Genomic DNA, 18092 nt, shown 5'->3' on the forward strand with positions numbered 1-18092 from the left:
AGTATCATTGAAAAAAATACGATTGTCTTCAGCCTTAAGAGCAAATCCGTGTACACATATCAACTTTAATAGTGCTTTTATTTACTGAAGAATCAAACAAACTGTGAGTCGTGGGGTTTGGGAACCTTTCGGTATCACTCGCTGTCATCCTCGCCTCACTCTTCCCCTCTCGGGCTGTGTCCCCCCCCCCCCCCCCCCCCCCCCCCACAACATCACACATTCCCGCTCGGAATGTTGGGAAATTGCTTCTGCCACTCAACAAAATGGACGTCATGAGATTCTCCATGGCTTGGCCCCGTCTGCCTTTGAAGTCCGCCGCGTTCTATTTTTACCCCTCTGTGACGGATGAGCTTAATGTGGATATTAATTATCCTTTCATTTTTTTCATTGGTGCCAAAGATATCTTTGCAAACTGATTTGACTTTTTTCCCCCCATCACTCCTCTTACTTTGTGCCTGTCGAAAATTTGCACGAGCAACATAGTATTCAATGGCAGTAATTGAAAAAATATGTTTTTTTTTTGTTTTTAATAAAGGGAGAAATTGGAGAAAAAGGACAAAAGGTATTTTCATTTGCTATTTTCACATTCTTTTCTGAATTTTTATCAATTTCACAAGTGTCTTTAGTATGAAAAACAACATAACCAATGGTGGTTGGAACAAGCATTGCGTTTGCGTGTTACCAAGGAGATTGCGTTTCTAGGGAGAGCCTGGGATTGGCCATCGAGGTCCAGTTGGACAGGCAGGCCCCCCAGGACAAAAGGTAAACGTCTTTGTCACAAAATGGGACTCAAAACCATAACCAACAACTTCATCTCCAAAATATAGACTAAGAAGTATACAGCCATATGCTACTCAGTATAGCCAATTACAGGGCTAACTAGCATTATACTCAATTATCAAGACCGAAACATGCTGTATGCTTAGCAATCACAAACTAAGATCATTTTTTAAAAATTGGATAACCAAACATTTTATCGAAAAAGCGTTCTATATACTATAGGATGCCAACTGCAAGCAATGAACCACCACAGCAGAATTCTCCTCCCTGATCACTTTTCAACACCAAGGTAAATTAGCCTGACTGACATGACCTGTCCATAACCCAGTGTGGTCTGCGGGCGAGTCTGGGGAGAAGAAAATAAACATCCTTGAAGGCAGAGAGACTGATTTCATATCCTCATCTTCAGAATTCTGAGTAAATAAAAATGTTTGCTCAGCCCAAGTCCACACTTCGCACCGTGCAAAGAACAGATTTAATGGCTAGAGGGGAGCTGAAGCTGGCCTCTGCCGTCTTGCCCTTCAAATACCGATTTTTGTTCGCTGCCCATAACCTTTTCGGACTGTTAGCTAACATTAGCAAAAGTTCATGTTGAAGTTTGATTATGTTTGCTAATGTGAACCAATGTTAGCCAACGTCCGTCTTGCTGAAAGCACGTCTGGCGTGTGGCATGAGAGGAGAATGTTAATGCTGACATCTCTGAGGCTTGTGCCTGTTTGTCTCCGTCTGTCCGTCTGTCTTTTGGTCTGGTTGTCTGGCTGTGTGAATGGACAGGGGGAGCCCGGAGAACCAGGACCGCCAGGTGCCCAGGGCGTCCAGGGTATCCGTGGCAACCCTGGGATCTCAGGCTTCCAGGGTCAGAGGGGCTTGCCTGGTGACCCAGGGGAACCTGGAACAGTAGTGAGTGAGACCAACTGTGCATATTCCGAAAGGGTCCAGTTACCATAGCGATTCATCCAACACAATCACGTTCAGCTTGTATTTATGCGACTACTGAAAAAAAATGTCACACTCCCGATTTGTACTTCTTAAAGTCTGACCCATGAGGGTTCCCATCTTAGTTTGGTTGCATAGGACAGCAGCTCCAGGGCATGCCAGAGTAGAACTGCAGTGAAATTAGTGCATACATTGTAGGCATGATTAGTAAAAGAAGAATCAAAGTGATGCCGTACAGTATGACTCACTCTACCTCTCTCTCACTCCCTTGCGTGCTCCCTTGTCTCCAGGGCGATCGGGGGAGGAGGGGAAAGAACGGATCACCGGGACCTCCAGGTGCACGTGGTGCTCTAGGAAAACAGGTATAGCTAATACACCTGAGAATTCAGCTGAAACTTCACCATTATCCTCATTGTTTGTGTGTGTGTGTGTGTGTGTGTCTTTGTCTTTGTGCATGCATGTGAGTGGCTTTTTTTCATCTGCTTTACTTCTGTGGTTGTTCTTTTCTGTAGGGCCTGCCTGGACCACGTGGTGCAAAAGGTGATAAGGTACGATTTGAATGTGATAATCCCTGGATAGTGAATAGTAAGTCCTTAAGTCTTTCATTGCATTTCATTGTGGTAGTTAGCGGATGCTCTTATCCAGAATGACTCCCCTTTTCTTTTCACATATAATCCATTTATACAGCTGGGTATTTTTGCACTTTCCTCCCATTTTCTCCCCAGTTTGGAATGCCCGGTCTTATGTAACGGATCGGAAGCTGCAATCTCCGCAGCCGATGTGGGAGAGTTTAGACAAGCACGCGCTCTCCTCTGAAGCACGTTTTATTGCCAACAAGCTAAGCTCGCACAAAACTCTGTCGGGGGAAAAAAACAGCTTTAACAAGCAAAACCGCAGGTGTCTGATCGTTCAAGAGTGATGAGATACTGATCCATTACTGAACCTCCCAAACCCTCCCTATGCGTTACCAGCCACACTCACTTCCTGTTAGGGCTAGACAGCTGACCCATTCCTGCTCTAGAACAGTACCCTAACTAACAACCTTTGAACAACAAGCCCAGTTTTATAACCATTGTGCTACACTGCCACCCAAAAAGTTCATATACCATTTTATGCAGCAGCTATGAGCATTACTTGCCCTAATTTCTGCCTTCGTCTCGTCACCAGGGAGACAGTATCCCAGGGGAACCAGGAGACAGAGGTGTGGCTGGGCTCCCTGGTCGAAGGGTAAGATGTCAGCGGGGATGTTGCCGGAATTGTGGTCATGGGATTGTGTAAGAATATAGTGTGGAATATGTGCCAAACAATGCCCATAAGACTACTCTTTAGTTTTAACAAAGACGTGCAAACACCACTTTTAAGTCACTTAAAAGGATGTTGAGCTGCGACCGTTTTTTTGATTGAACTGGCTGCTTTCACGCAAGGTCGATTCGTCTCCAGTTGGGACAGGGATGGGATTTTAGTTGGGATTTTATTTTCACTTTTAAGTTTCTGTTGCCGGACATGAAAAGAACCGGTGTCTCAAGGAAGTTTTGTACAGTACTTGTTGTCCCTCATTGAAATTCTGATGGATTTGAGTTGTTTGAACTTTTTTTTTTTTTTTTTTCCCCCCCAAAAACAGGGTGAAAAGGGAGTTTTTGGCGCAAAGGGACCTAACGGACAGGCAGTGAGTCAGAGTTACATCACATTTAATATTCTGTTCATATCATAACAGGAAGTAGCATCCCTCTCATGTCCAAAAGGAAATGAGTACGCTGATGCATAGATGCGTCTGAATTGTTGATGCTAGATGCTTGGTCCAGAGTGCAGTAGAATGCAGTATGCAGGGATGCTGTGCACTGTAGCTAACACATGCGTCGTGTTGTTATTCTGTTGTTTTCTCTCCTCATTTTCATCCAGGGTCCCAAAGGGTTCCCCGGATTTAAAGGAGTGAAGGTGAGACCGACCTCCTCTGCGCTTTCTGGGTCCTTTCATTAGAGGAGGGAAGATAGTTTTTAAAAAAATAAATAAATAAAAAATACCGACCGACTCGCACATCTCAGCACAGCTGCCGCACTGCGCGCGGTTTTAAATATTAATGTTCTGCTCCGGGCCGCTCGGCGCGTCCGTGGAGTTTCAAGCCTTCTCTCCTCTTTGATGGAGGGATCTGGAGCCTCTGACGTGTGGTTCCTGAAGCTTCTCTCCTTTCCTTAGAACTGCCTTTGTGTCTCCTGCCCTCTTCATTCGAACTTCTTTCATGAGCCACTCTCTTTCAATCTCTTCCAACATTGTCAGGCTCACGCCGCCATGGGTCACTGCATTAAGGAGGAGGGATGGGGTGCCTTGAGTCGGATAGTATCCTGTAATGTCACTTCTGATCATGGAGTGAGTAACTTGGAGACACTTGAGTAAATCGCTTGAGTTTTATCAATATGCTGGAATGTGACCAACGACTGAAAGGTCCAACAGACAGCCGCGATTCCTTCCATAGGAAGGACACGTTTACCCATATTAAATTTTATACAGCAGAACCTCAGAGATTTTAAACCTTGGGGTTACTGACTCACCGGTTAAGCAAACAGCTTGGCAATTACACCTTTGTCAAGGTGGTTCTCATTACATAATGCTAAATCCTCCTTTAATTATCACTGATGTGAAAAAGTGAGCATTAAATCGAGGCCAATCACAATGCATTCCACTGGCTAAAAAACGGAAATGTAGCCGTTCCTCTATAACTGCGTTTTGGGGCCATATAAAAAAGTTTCTGATAGACCCAGCATAATGAATCAAATGGGATTATATATTTTTTGTGTTTCAGTGCATTTCTGAACACACTGACAGATGCATTTACCCCTTTTCAGTGCAAGAAGTAGTTTAAGCTGAGCTGGTTGTGTCAGAACCCCAAGAAGTTTTCTGCAGACCACTACTCCCACAGGGCGAGAATCATTCTTTACTTGTGTTTTACTTGCAGTTTCCTCTGTGCATCCTTCTAGTTCTTTCTTTAATCAATAACTTTCAATTTCTCTGAAATCAAAACACATAGACTGTACTCTCCCTGGCATTAACTTACAGTGTGTAGTCTAATGATTACATTTTTGAGGATGCAAGACAGGCAGCAATTTTTGCCTGCAGTTGTCAGTTATAGACCGGTTATTATTATGCTATATCTTTTGGTAATCCAATAAAAGGCTTGTATAGTATTATATTATTTTATTTTATATTGGTTGAAGTCCTACTGTATGTTGTACTTCATTCTTAATGTAGTATGAATTCAGTGGTATGTATTTTTTAAAACAGGCACAAAGGCTGTTGGTTACATGTGAAAGAAGCAATATTTCTTTATTTTTATTTATAATATTATCATAATTTTTTTTTTTGGCTACTGTAACAATCATATTAACTGCAGCTACTACAGTGGTAAAATTGAAGTCCCCGATCTGGAATTTACCTGTCTGACTACTTCTGATTGCTGTATTGATGAAACATTGGCAGACATTTTGTGGTGTAACCATAGGCTATATTACTCTACACTGTTCTGGTCTTATTATTCGCTCAGTGAACATGCATCCCTCGCAGCATAGTAACGGTGACCCAAGTCTTTTCTCTGAGGAAAATGAAACAGTGGAGAAATATGTATACATATTTATGGGCAAACACAGCATTCATCAATAATGAATGGACAACCTTGCAATGGACAGATTTTTTGCTGTGAGCGTATCATACGTATAACCGAGCACTTTCCCTTGGAAATGCTTTCCGTTTTTTCCCCCAAGAAAACCATCGATTTTGCTTTCCAGGATGGCCTTTGCTTTGACCTATGATATCTCTGACTGATGTCACATGAGCAGAAAACATCACTCCTCAGCTTAACGTCAGCTCAGATTTTACACTGACGGAGTGACGTTACTAGCCACTGAAGCTGTTTGCGTCCACGCGCACGGCAGTTAAGAGCCAGTCACATGACAGACACGATGCGTTGTTGAATCCCTGCCTTTAAAAATTCTCTCTCTCTTTACAGGGTGACAAGGGCGTGCCTGGAAACAGAGGAGAAAGGGTAAAAGGCCCCTCAAATCAAAGTGGAAAGTGTGTGCATTTGTTCAGATGAGTTGGTGTAGTGCTGTGGAGAAACCAACCCTGTTCTTGGAGATCTACCATCCTGTAGGTTTTCATTCCGAGCCTAACAATGGACACCTAATTCAACAGCTCGAGATCAGCCTGAGCTGCTAATTCCTCATTCAACAGCTAGAGATCTGCTTGAGCTGCTGATCAGTAGAGTCAGGTGTGCCACATTAGGGTTGGAATGAAAACCTGCTGGACGGTAGATCTCCAGCTTCTCCGGGGGGTTGGTTGCCGCTGGTTCAGTGTTGTCCTTGTTCTCTCGCCAGGGAAGTCCTCTCTCTGTCCCAGGGCCCCATGGGTACAAAGGCAACAAAGGCGAAACGGTGAGCACCCACAGCTCATTTCAGCCGCCATGGGTCAGACGGAACGTGACCATTCTCTTTGCCTATTAAGAAGCTTTTATATCTCCTAATAAAACAGCCGCGAGAGGAAGAAGTGTTCTCTTAATCACCTCACAAGTCATTCTTTTTTCATGAAGAATGTGTTCGTAGTAAGAAGCCTTGTGTGTTTTTAGTAAGAAGCAATGATTTTATCGTTGTTGCTTCTGTCAGTGGGCCTGTTTTTTTTGCATTGTATGTTCTTGATGTTGAGAGGGTATTTATTTCAGTGTATTTTGACATTACCTTTTTTAGATGCTGTTGTGTTGGCATTGGATGAGAAAGCATTACAGATGGTGTGTTTTATCACAATGAAATTGAGTGCTGCTGTTGCAGCTGTGAGTAGGTGTTGCTGTGTGTGTTTGTTGATAGTCTGCGTCTCCCTGAGCTGGGAATGTGGAGTTTTTTGTGTTGCGCGTCTCTTAGGGTGTGTGTTTTGGGTCTTGTGTCTTCCTCAGGGTGACAAAGGCCCTCCTGGCTTTGATGGAGATAAAGGAGAGAAGGGTGAGGACGGTCCCACAGGTGTGAAGGTAATCCTCCCTTTTCTATTAGATTCTGTCTCTGTTTGGTCCTGGTACATGAAATAACCACAAAGCTGTTAGTTTGTTACTGTTACTCAAATGAGAAGCAGACATTTCTGAAGAGAGAGTTCCTTATTTATGCCTGAAGTTATGTCAGACATGATTCTGCATTTTTGTCCTCTCAAAGGGACTCAAAGGGGAACCTGGTACCAAAGGTGCCGTGGGGCCTTTTGGAGCCCGTGGGCCAGTAGGACAGAAGGTGAGAAGGAACAGACAGACTTGAAAACGGAAAGAAAAAATAAAAGACTAGAGTGTTGGCTAAAGCCAGGTGTGATCCTGGTGGACACTCTCCCTGTGTGACACTGGGTTTATTTTATGTGATTATAGGGGGACCCTGGAGAGCCCGGTGCCAATGGAGAAGTGGTAGGTTATAGAGCCACTGCAGTTAATATAGTCTCGAAAATTTCTTATGCCATAAGGTGCACCAGAGTTATTCTGTAGGTACATGCCTGAAACGTGTTATTTGTAACTTGAAAGACTCCATATAAAAAACATCAGCACCCATATATAGCTTGTTGACAGGTAAAATAATATTGTAACAAATCTTCGGTTTCTGATCAAGGTAAACACACATTTATCTTGTAAATTCAAGTCAACGAGGCAAAATGTTCAGTTCTGATTCCAGTCCTGAGCGTCCTGATTGGCCTGTCTCACAGGGTCGTCATGGTAATGACGGATGGCATGGGGCCAAGGGTTCTAAAGGAGACCGGGGCCTGCAGGGTCAGAAGGGAGATCAGGTGAGTAATGGCTGGCTCTTACATTATCAGAGGCAAAGAAAATAGGGCAAATGGTCAACTGCTTTCTGATTTTATCCTTGTTTCTATTGCATGTCATAGTCCTATAGAACAAACTTCTGATCAGCCTGATTTTTTTTTAACATCCTGGCCTTCCCCATGTTCCTCTCCAGGGTGACCCAGGAGAGCCTGGTTTGCCAGGAGACACTGGTGAAATGGGAGAAAAGGTGAGAATAGAACAAATGTTGGTGTGGTCTGGAAAATAAAGTGTATATATAGTCCCAGACAATAGCCGTCAGTTGTTGGTATCTATAGAAAGTTTTCTGATGTTAGGGTAGATTTTGTTAAAATTTATTTTGTATAAGTCTAATTTCATTTGACGTTTTGACCTGTGAGATGATACCTCGTTCCTGGCTGTATCTCTGCAGGGACTCCGTGGCTTCCCAGGACGTATGGGCACCACAGGCATGGATGGTGAAAAGGTAAATTTTCGGGTCCAATACTCGTCACCAGTAGCCATTGTTATTCCACTCTAATGCAGTGGCATAGCATCCTCTAGTACATCTCCCTATTGTTTTTTAATTGGTTCTTCAACTTCTGTCAGTGTAGTCGTCATTGACATCAATCCACTTTTAGTGCAGTACCAATTCACATGTAATTTACATGGAATCTTGTTGTAATCTCCTTCAATTTGCTGTGGTTGATCACAATCCACTTTCCACTCAAGATTCTACTTCCTCTCTATCCAGCCAGAATAAATCCAGCCTAATTTAATCCGCATTTCTAATAAATCCCGAAAATAAGATGTCTTAAATGGCGTGGTCATAGAAAATGGATGACAGTGTTTCCTCACTGGCTCTCTCATGGACACAGGGGGACACAGGGGCCCCTGGGAATCCTGGGATCCCGGGTCTCAACGGGCTGTCTGGACGGAAGGTGAGTTGCGTCCCCAAAGCACTGCATCACCGTCATCGTACTCAGGAGTAACGTGGCACAGGACGGAGGACGGAGTGTGGCACAGTGGGTAAGGAACTGCGCTTGTAACCGAAAGGTCGCAGGTTCGATTCCCGAGTAAGGACACTGCCGTTGTACCCTTGAGCAAGGTACTTAACCTGCATTGCTTCAGTATATATCCAGCTGTATAAATGGATACAATGTAAAGTGCTATGTAAAAAAGGTGTGTAAGTCGCTCTGGATAAGAGCGTCTGCTAAATGCCTGTAATGTAATGTAATGTAATGCCCCATTCTGGGCAAGGCAGCAAGCAGGCAAACTCCCCAGATGTGGTCAAACTCCCCAGATGTGGTCAAACTCACCAGATGTGGTCAAACTCACCAGATGTGTTCAAACTCACCAGATGTGGTCGAACTCACCAGATGTGGTCAAACTCACCAGATGTGGTCAAACTCACCAGATGTGGTCAGACTCACCAGATGTGATGTCTCCATGCTGTGTTCTTCTGGTCAAGTTGACATTTACAGGCATACTGAATGTCAATACAAAATGCCTGAGCTGGGTTATTTCTTTCTTATAAATATAGTCCTGTAGCCTTCAATACTTAGATAGATTATCAGCTGAAAACGTTTTTTCTCTGCATTTTGCTACTTATGGGCCAGCAACAATAAACTGAACCGAAAGGGCATGTTCTTTTCTGGAGTTCTTAAGAAAAAAGGATTATGATTAGTTCACACACCCAGTTCTCTGTGGACAGACAAGCTTCACGTCAAAGCATTGAAAGGCTAACACAAGCACCAGGGATTCATTATTGATTGCAGAATAGGCTTTTTGGCATTTTTCAAACTCCTCGGCAGGAGCTGGATATCAGTTCTTGAGGAGCCCTTCTGGACTAACTCAGCTTCCACACACATCAGAGGTGTCAATCAAACTTCAAAGGCTTTGTCAGATTGTGTGCTGTTAAAAGGAAACCTGTTCTCGGAAGTCAGTCAATTTAGATTTTTCTTCAAAAGATGAGTTTACGCCACAGATTCAATCGAATGCAGCTTTAATAATGTAATACAATCATCATACAATAAGAATTTACAGGCTTATTCATTTTGATTTTGTTACTCTTTTTCTCTCAGACTGTTTACATCAGGGCTTGTTCCTGGAGATCTACCATCCTGATTCTACTACTTACAGTACTTTTACAGCTCAACAAGATCTCTAGCTGTTGAATGAGGTGTGCTTTGTTAGGGCTGGAGTGAAAAGCTTTCGGACAGTAAATCTCCAGGAACAGGGTTGGGCAGCCCTGGTTTACATGTACATCAGAATCAGACCCAGAGATCCATACCTCCTGCTGAATGCCTGCACCCTCCGTCCTAATGCTGGTAGTTCCATTCCATTATGTATTCATTAATCATATGGTGGCTCTGCTGCTGAGAACGAATCCATATATTGACGCATGCCATTTTTGTGATAACATTTTTCTTCATTCTTGTCATAAATCAGGAGCCTTCATTTTAGCTCCACAAATAATAACAGATTTGTCATCAGCTGTGGACAAATCATTGACAAACCGGGTTATAAATGAATCTGCCATACTCTTTTTATATCCATGTAAATTTTGCTCTTTTCTTTTAGAATAATTACCATACATTTCAAAATATAACTGAATAGAAATAGCACGTAACCTTTGACGGAATTTGTGCAGAATCTCATTGAGAATATCCCATTACCATTTAATTTTATTGAGCCCAGCTGGTACAAGAAACTAATATATTTACCTCAATCACGTTTTCGGTAGTAACAGGTTTTTCCCCAAAGGAAATAAACCCCATAATACATTTTTCTTCCAACATATGGCAGCCATCTCAGAAACAATTAAGTATTGTTGTTTACACAAGTCTATATTACCTGTTTTTCTTTCACCAGCTGTATGGATTTTACTGTTACCTGATCAGCAGCGATGACAAAATAATTGCTTTACGGTTCCTCTGCATTCATTGTTGCAGCTTTGCTGTTCAAATGCATTGCCAGTGATGGGTCTGCTGGGCGGGTCATCCGGTAAAGACACTGCTTCCAATGCCTAGGTGGCCCGTTAGTCCAGGATCAAAGCCCTACCATGGTAGTGCTGGCTGGCTGGCAGCTACAATGGGCAATACACAGTTGGTGTTTTGGCATTTTTAATTTGTTTTTGAAAATGTATTGCTAAGTTGAGGTTGTTGTCTCTCACATTGATTATTAGGGGGACAAAGGAGATGGAGGCTTGAATGGTGTGGATGGAGCTCCAGGTCAGAAAGGAGAGAAGGTGGGCAGGGTTGCACCTGGATCATAATGGACACTCATGATCACTTACACCGCACCACAACATGCAATTATAATGTGTGTAGGGTCTTACCTTTGTTATACCAGAAAGGGTGAAGGTACGGTGTAGGTATGGGAAATGTAGGAACTCCTGAATATTACCCAGGTGATAGTACCAAGTTACTAAAACAACAACAACAACAAAAACAATACCACTTTCACTAAACCAGCTGACCCAATCACAATTCTTCTAACATTCGCATTTAACATACAATTTTCTGTATTTTCATGTCTTTAGTTCTGTTTGTAGGGAAGACAGGAATACAGACGTATGGAGTTCATTTTAGGACAGAATAAATATATACAGTTCCACCATAAACTCATCATAATGTTTAGGGAACTGAGCTTTCAATTCTGAGGTTGCAGGTTCAATTCCCAGTCGGGCCAATGCTGTTACACCTTGGAGAAACCTGAATGAATAACCAGCTGTATAATGAGATTTCATGCAAAAGCTGTTTAAGTCACTCTGGATAAGAGCGTCTGCAAAATTCCTAAAATGTAAATGTAATGTAATTCCCATCATGCTCCAGTGTTCCCTCTCCCCTACAGGGAAATGTTGGATTTGCTGGGTTTCGTGGATTTAAAGGTACTGCTGGGACACCGGGTAAAGACGGAGCGGCAGGACCTCCTGGTCTGGATGGTGCTAAAGGAGACGGAGGACCCAAGGTACGGTTGTGGTCTGCTTCCTGTACTGTATAAGCACCAGCTACAACCGCAGACTGCAAGTGTATCCAAACATGTTACTGTGCTGAAATACAGGAGTGAAGCAGCACAGTTTATAGAGCCGTCAGAAAACGAAAACTAAGGTAATTGGTTGGAACAAAAACCAGCACACGGACCAGCCCTCCAGGACCAGAGTTGCGCAGTCGTATCCTGTACTATGTGCTGTCCTATTTCACAAGGTCTAAGAATCTCGGGGCTTTAAGAAGAACTGTAGCAGCTGCAGGACTGCAGGCCTCCAGATCCCTGACTGGACACCTTTGATTGACAGATTCTTATAAATAAAAAAAAAACATATCATACTGTATCCATGTCAACACGACTGACACGGTGGACAGAGAGGTTATTGTTCACTGAAATGCACATAAATTGCAGTGAGCTTAATTGCAGCCGGGGTACACTGCATGCTGGGTAATTGGTAGGATTTCCATCGTAACCGTCCCTAAGTATAGCAGTTGAGCTGGGGGAGGAAGGCTTAATTAACACTGAGAGAAGGAGCTATTTCTAAACTGATCGCAATCTGAACTTTCTGAATGCATCTCATGCAAATTTCTCCTTTTAACCAGAAGTAATATTCCCTTGATGTTGATTGGATTGGAGCCCTTCGTATTTTAATGAGAATCATCTTTCTATAAAACCCTCACTGTGTCATTTATTTATAGTATAGGGGCTGGACATCAAGGGACAGTTAGTGGAATGTGGAATTTGCAATCTTCTGTTTGTTTGTTTGTTTGTTTGCAGAGGAATTGTTCATAACCACATATTTTCTCTATTCTTGGTTTGTTAGGATATCAATAAATACTTATGGGGATGATGCATTATGATGAAATATATTCATTATCATGCATCATTTAACATTTATTGGCAAATGTACAAATTATTACTGCTTCAATACAGTATATTGCTTCTCTGTTGCGTTCTAATGTTACTCTGTTGTTAAATTAATTTTCATTATATTTTACACATATTTAGAATATATGGCAATGCATTCAATTTTCATAAGTGATGACATACGTATATGTTTTTTACATTGTGTATTGTGGAGCCTGAGGTTTGTGTTTTGTTCAGGGAGAAAGAGGGAGGAGAGGAAGAAGTAAACCATGCCACAGAGGGCCCCCAGGCACCCCAGGACAAAGTGGAGGAAATGTGAGAGACTAGTCTAATCACTTAGAAGCTGAAGGCTTTTAAGCGTAGAAGTCAAGTGAAGACTCTGGACGCCATTTTGTTTGCTTGGAGCGTTCAGACCCCACTGGCTAAAAGATGCAGATGTTCAACTGAAATAGAAATATGACAGAAGAAGTCTTCAGGAGATGCCAGTGTCACTGTGGGAAAAATAGTTTTTGTCGACGTGGAGATTGTGTCATTAGACTGAAAGGAGTGTCATATTTTGAGCTCATTATGACATTGTATATAATCGGTTTTGTGTGTAATGAATTGTGTCATAATTAACACCTGCTGTACGATCCAACTTGGTCTGCATTTTTAATAGTTGTGCCGTAAAAGTTCATTTTATTTTATGCAGCACAAGTCTCTGTGTTTCTCCCAGTGGTTGATCACAAATGCCCTGATAAATCTGAATTAGAACTAAGCATGCTCTTCAATGTACATCAATACCTTCTTCTTCATTATTAAAATAAAGTGTTCCAAAGCTGCCAAAAATTTAGCAAATTTAGAACTCCAGGTCCATAGAAATGCATGCTGGGATATGTGCATGTTTTAGAGTCATGCAAGTTTCTTTTGGCAGCTACAACTTTGACTCCATACACAAAAATTGACATTTCAATTAGCATTTGAGTTCAAAAATAATTTCCTGAATAAATTTATGACAGCTGATGCCAATTATTACCCTTAAAAAATGTGGTGCTTCAGCAGAGGCCTGTAGGTTAAATAAAGGGTTTGTCAAAGCCAGTTTTTTCACAGAGCACAGCAACTTTTTGTCCAGATAGCCAGTGGCAGAGCTTTCAGTTTAGAGTATTTTAAATTGGATACTGTAACTCAGTGATAAATCTTTATCGTCTACAGGGAGAGCTGGGACCAGAGGGAGCCAAGGGGGAGAAAGGTGACCCAGGACTGTCTGTGAGTGCCCTCTCCACATGGTTAAAAAGTGTTTGGACCCACTGAAAATGGCTGGCGGTACAACAAGGTCACAATGAAATGAGAGTATGAATGATTAAGAAATTAATACAAATTTCTGATTTCTGATTATGTAAACCTAAACAACCTGCCATGTAACTTCAGCTTTCAGATGAGCTTTCTGTTGATCACTGAGTGTGTTAAAGGCGTCGCAGTGTATTTATTGGATTTCAGAGACAAGAGCAGGGGTGCAGTGTCGTTGTGGGGAAGTTCGGGGGTCAGTTTGCGGCAGAGAGATTTTATGAGACAGAAACCAAAGGAAGGGGGTCTTTCTGCATGATTCGTCCGGCAGGTAGAAGAGGTGAGAGAGCTGGTGACCAAGGAGCTTTCAGAGAAATGTGGTGAGTATTGAAAAGAATAACGCTGTCATCATCATCATCATCATCATTGTGAGGTATCATTATCATCATCATCATCATTCTGCTTTGTACGTCTTGTTTTTGTGTGAATCTATGTGCTGCACATATGACTGAAAACCGGATACAAATATTTGCCTTCCCCAGATAATACAGAAAGAGTACGGTACTCACACTAAGAATAAAATGCAATAAATGGGGGGTATTTTCAGTTGCATAGTCAATTTTGTGCAATTTCCTTTTGGCCCTAAACAGAAATTCTCCCTTTCATACTGACCCAAACTGAAATTTTTAGCCATCGCTCCCAGAGCTAGACCTGAGTGCTTCCTCATCTATGCCCACATTGTCCCACTTTGTTATAGAACCTCAATAATATTGTCTTCTGATTCATGTCATCATGTACATATTTTAAGAGGAAGCATTATCTCAAATGTAACTTAATGGAAACGGAATTGACCATGAAGTGGAGGAGAATGACAAGCTTGACCGTACGGAATGGGTAAAAGCAACTGCTGATGTCATTGTCTTTGTCCCTCTCGCAAACTCCATGACATAGCAGTGAAGATACAGTTCACTGCCGTTGTGATTATGTGTTTCCTTGTAAAACAAAAGTGGGGGTACAGGTCCCCTTTAGACACATGAGCACGACACCATTGTGTGCAGTGTAATACATATAACCAGTGTGTGTGCATGTGTGTGTTTCTGTGTGTGTGTGTGTGTGTTTTTGAGAGAGAATGTGTGTCTCCATTGCAGTTTTTTTCTCTCTAAAACTCCCACTGGTGTGGGACGGAACCCTGTGAGTGTCGCCATCTGTCTCGTTCTCCAGTGAGACACTGCAGGCTTATGCAATGAGACAGGGGCACTGAACTTATTCACAAGAACAGAAGCGAAAGAAATGGTCAATGGTTTTGTTCTCTACCGGAATTCAGACCCTCACTTTAGATTAGTCATTAGAGCATCTGCATATGGAGGCATATAGTCATCAGGTTTATGCCACTGTTTCTTTTTACATACTGTATGCTACTCCTGGATTGTTCCAACAAAATAATATGAAATATGAAGTGGTGGCCTTACATATTTTAATAAATAACACATACTACATGACTAAAAATATCGGGACGCCCCTTAGTCTGGGGCTGTTTTACATGGTTTGGGCTAGGCGCCTTGGCAACAATTTGGAGAAGGCTTATTCCTGTTTCAGCATGGGGACAGGCACACAGCGACGTCCATATAAAAATGGTTTTGTTGACATTGGTGAATAAGAACTTGACTGGCCTGCACAGAGCCCTGACCTTAACCTCATCCAACACATTTGGGATCAGTTGGGAAGCCAACTGTTAGCCAGGCCTCATTACCCAATCAGCACCCGATCTCACCAATGCCCTTCTGGCAAATCCCTGCAGCAATTCTCCAACATCTAGTATAAAGGCCTCCCAGAAGAGTGGAGGTTGTTATAGCTGCAAAGGATGGACCAACTCCACGTTACATAATCCACGTACTCCACGTAATGCCCGTAATTTTGAATGAGATGTTGGATGTCAGGTGTCCACATACCTTTGGCCATGATGTAGTATGTGGTTGCCTATTAAAGGGACTAAGAATATATTTCAGTAAGAACTGTGTTTGGCCATCCCAGGCAAGGACTTCCTGCTGACGGTGAACTCTGTGGACCCGGATGCAGAGAGCATTTTAAGAGGTGACAAGGAGGATGAAGAGGAGGAAGAGTCTGCACTCTCTCTCGATTCTGAGGACACAGGCAGCGAGGATAAGGAAATAGTCACAGCTACCCAATTAATGACAACATCGAACAATGCCTTCAACAATATCACAAGTAAGTCGTCTTCCCTCGTTCATGCACATGGCTGATATTGAATGGTTCAACCATGAGAAAGATAGCCAGTGGGATTATCAGTGAGGGTGATATCCTGTTGGATATCAGTTAGAATGATGTCCTGTCGAATATCAGTGAGGGTGATATCTTGTAAGATATCAGTTAGAATTATAATCCTGTTGGATATTGGTGAGGCTGATATGCTGTGGGATATCAGTGAGATGGATGTTTGATATCGGTCAGGGATATGTCTTGCGGGGTACCAGTGAGGGTGATATCCTATGGAATATGGATGATATTTTGTGGGATATCAGGAAAGCTAATATCCTGTCAGTTATCAGTGAGGGTGATATCCTGATATCCCGTTAGATGTCAGTGAGGGTGATATCCTGTTAGTTATCAGTGAGGGCGATATCCTGTTAGGTATCAGTGAGGGTGGTATCCTGTTAGTTATCAGTGGGGGCGATATCCTGTTAGTTATCAGTGAGGGCGATATCCTGTTAGGTATCAGTGAGGGTGGTATCCTGTTAGATATCAGTGAGGGTTATTTCCTGTTAGATGTCAGTGAGGGTGATTTCCTGTTAGATATCAGTGAGGGTGATATCCTGTTAGTTATCAGTGGGGGCGATATCCTGTTAGTTATCAGTGGGGGCGATATCCTGATATCCTGTTAGATGTCAGTGAGGGTGATGTCCTGTCGGATATTGTTGGGCGTGATATTTAGGCCTGCATCACACTGACAGATCCATTTCCCCGCTCCATGAGATTTCTACTGGCTTGATTGGAAATTAAATTAGACTGCGTGTAATCATCTCAGAGAACTCTTCCCCCGTCACAGCCGACTCCCCCGAGAGTTAGAATCGGATGTGGCCGGAGACATCAGAACCCAGCGTATTAGCGCGGTTCATTAGCCGATATAGCCTCTCGGCGCTTAACAGGCACTGAACCCAGATATTAAATGCTGTTAACAATAAAGTAACCAAGGACAGGAATAACTATGTAAGCAGCAGTTATTTGCTATCGGACATCGTCATGTGTGTCTCTGTTTAATAGGAGTAACATGCTAATTTCATGTTGTACTCTTGTTCCAATCTCCCATATGAATAGGTACCACGGATACTATAAATATTTCCGAATGAGCAGTGGTCTAGGGGCACGGCCATATTCTTTGTCAGAGCTTCCAAGCACCAACATTTTCCCCGTCTTTTTCAAGCGAAAAGACATGCATTGCAAACACGATTTAATGGATTTATTCTTTGTAAAATGTGTGATACATTATTCTTTTATTCAAGCTTGACAGAATCTTAGTAGCATTGTTATATATCATTAAATGCATTGTTCATATTCAGCCCAACTTTAATCTATTTTAGTAAATATGCTATTAAGGAGGCTTGTGTGACTGAGAAATTCCATGCACTATATGTACAGTTGTTGTAATGACAGTTTAAGGAGTATAAATAACTTTTTGCTGCATTTTACACCTTGCAGTCTTCTAGCGCATTTGCTAACCTTTATTAATGCTGAATTTAAGATGTACAGAAAGGTATTTTTATGATACATAATGGGGCTTTTCATGTTCATAAAGCAGTAATGCATGCTTTGTCATCTATCGATGAATCAGACGATTCACCTTTGTCATATGCCACACTCAAATTGTCTGATCGTGACCTTATTTTAATTATGGTGAATCTATCAGGGAATGCTGTAGAAAAAGGAGAGAAATGTCAAGGCAGTGCATGTGAACAGTACAGCACTCTCGAATCGTATGGAAACAGCATTGCTGTGGAAAGTGGAGGGTGGAAAGTGTATTTAATCAACCTGATCAAAGCAGTGATAGGAGACGGCTTCCTGCATCCACCTTTAATGGGGTGAAAAAATTCACAAAGCCGCACTTCATCAACCTCCATACTAGAGGAATTTTGATTCGGAATTCGATGCAGGAGGTTTCATTTTAAGGTGAGTCGCATTGAAAATTCACTGCAGGGAGTTTTATGTGATCCACTATGTATTCTCGACCTTGCTTACGAAAGCATGCCATCACTTATTAATTTCGCTCACAGGAAGACTGGCGTGATAACGAGCATTGTGCTGAAAGCAGGGATAAAATGCAGCTTAATAACATCTAATGAGCTGCTTTATGTGTTGAGCTGCTTCATGTGTTATTCTCAGCCAGAATGCGTATGTATAATAGAATACGTAAATGCATGGACGGAGAATAATGTTTTAATCACGCCAAGGTGGATAT

General features: G+C 42.3%; 1 protein-coding gene across 1 annotated transcript in view; it reads left to right on the forward strand.

Moving 5' to 3' along the window:
* The window catches only part of col7a1l (collagen type VII alpha 1-like), a 90264-nt gene that overhangs the window by 69350 nt on the left and 2822 nt on the right, over window positions 1-18092 (forward strand). The window contains exons 87-109 of the mRNA XM_035426179.1: window positions 536-562; window positions 703-762; window positions 1555-1680; window positions 2007-2078; window positions 2229-2264; window positions 2884-2943; window positions 3338-3382; window positions 3616-3651; window positions 5714-5749; window positions 6081-6137; window positions 6650-6721; window positions 6900-6971; window positions 7100-7135; window positions 7429-7509; window positions 7680-7733; window positions 7935-7988; window positions 8380-8442; window positions 10689-10751; window positions 11357-11473; window positions 12596-12673; window positions 13550-13603; window positions 13953-14001; window positions 15653-15847. Of these exons, the coding sequence (XP_035282070.1) occupies window positions 536-562; window positions 703-762; window positions 1555-1680; window positions 2007-2078; window positions 2229-2264; window positions 2884-2943; window positions 3338-3382; window positions 3616-3651; window positions 5714-5749; window positions 6081-6137; window positions 6650-6721; window positions 6900-6971; window positions 7100-7135; window positions 7429-7509; window positions 7680-7733; window positions 7935-7988; window positions 8380-8442; window positions 10689-10751; window positions 11357-11473; window positions 12596-12673; window positions 13550-13603; window positions 13953-14001; window positions 15653-15847 (1543 nt within the window). The remainder of the gene's footprint in view (window positions 1-535; window positions 563-702; window positions 763-1554; window positions 1681-2006; window positions 2079-2228; window positions 2265-2883; window positions 2944-3337; window positions 3383-3615; window positions 3652-5713; window positions 5750-6080; window positions 6138-6649; window positions 6722-6899; window positions 6972-7099; window positions 7136-7428; window positions 7510-7679; window positions 7734-7934; window positions 7989-8379; window positions 8443-10688; window positions 10752-11356; window positions 11474-12595; window positions 12674-13549; window positions 13604-13952; window positions 14002-15652; window positions 15848-18092) is intronic.

The sequence above is a fragment of the Anguilla anguilla genome, chromosome 7 (genome assembly GCF_013347855.1).
Source record: "Anguilla anguilla isolate fAngAng1 chromosome 7, fAngAng1.pri, whole genome shotgun sequence".
Taxonomy (NCBI): Eukaryota; Metazoa; Chordata; class Actinopteri; order Anguilliformes; family Anguillidae; genus Anguilla; species Anguilla anguilla.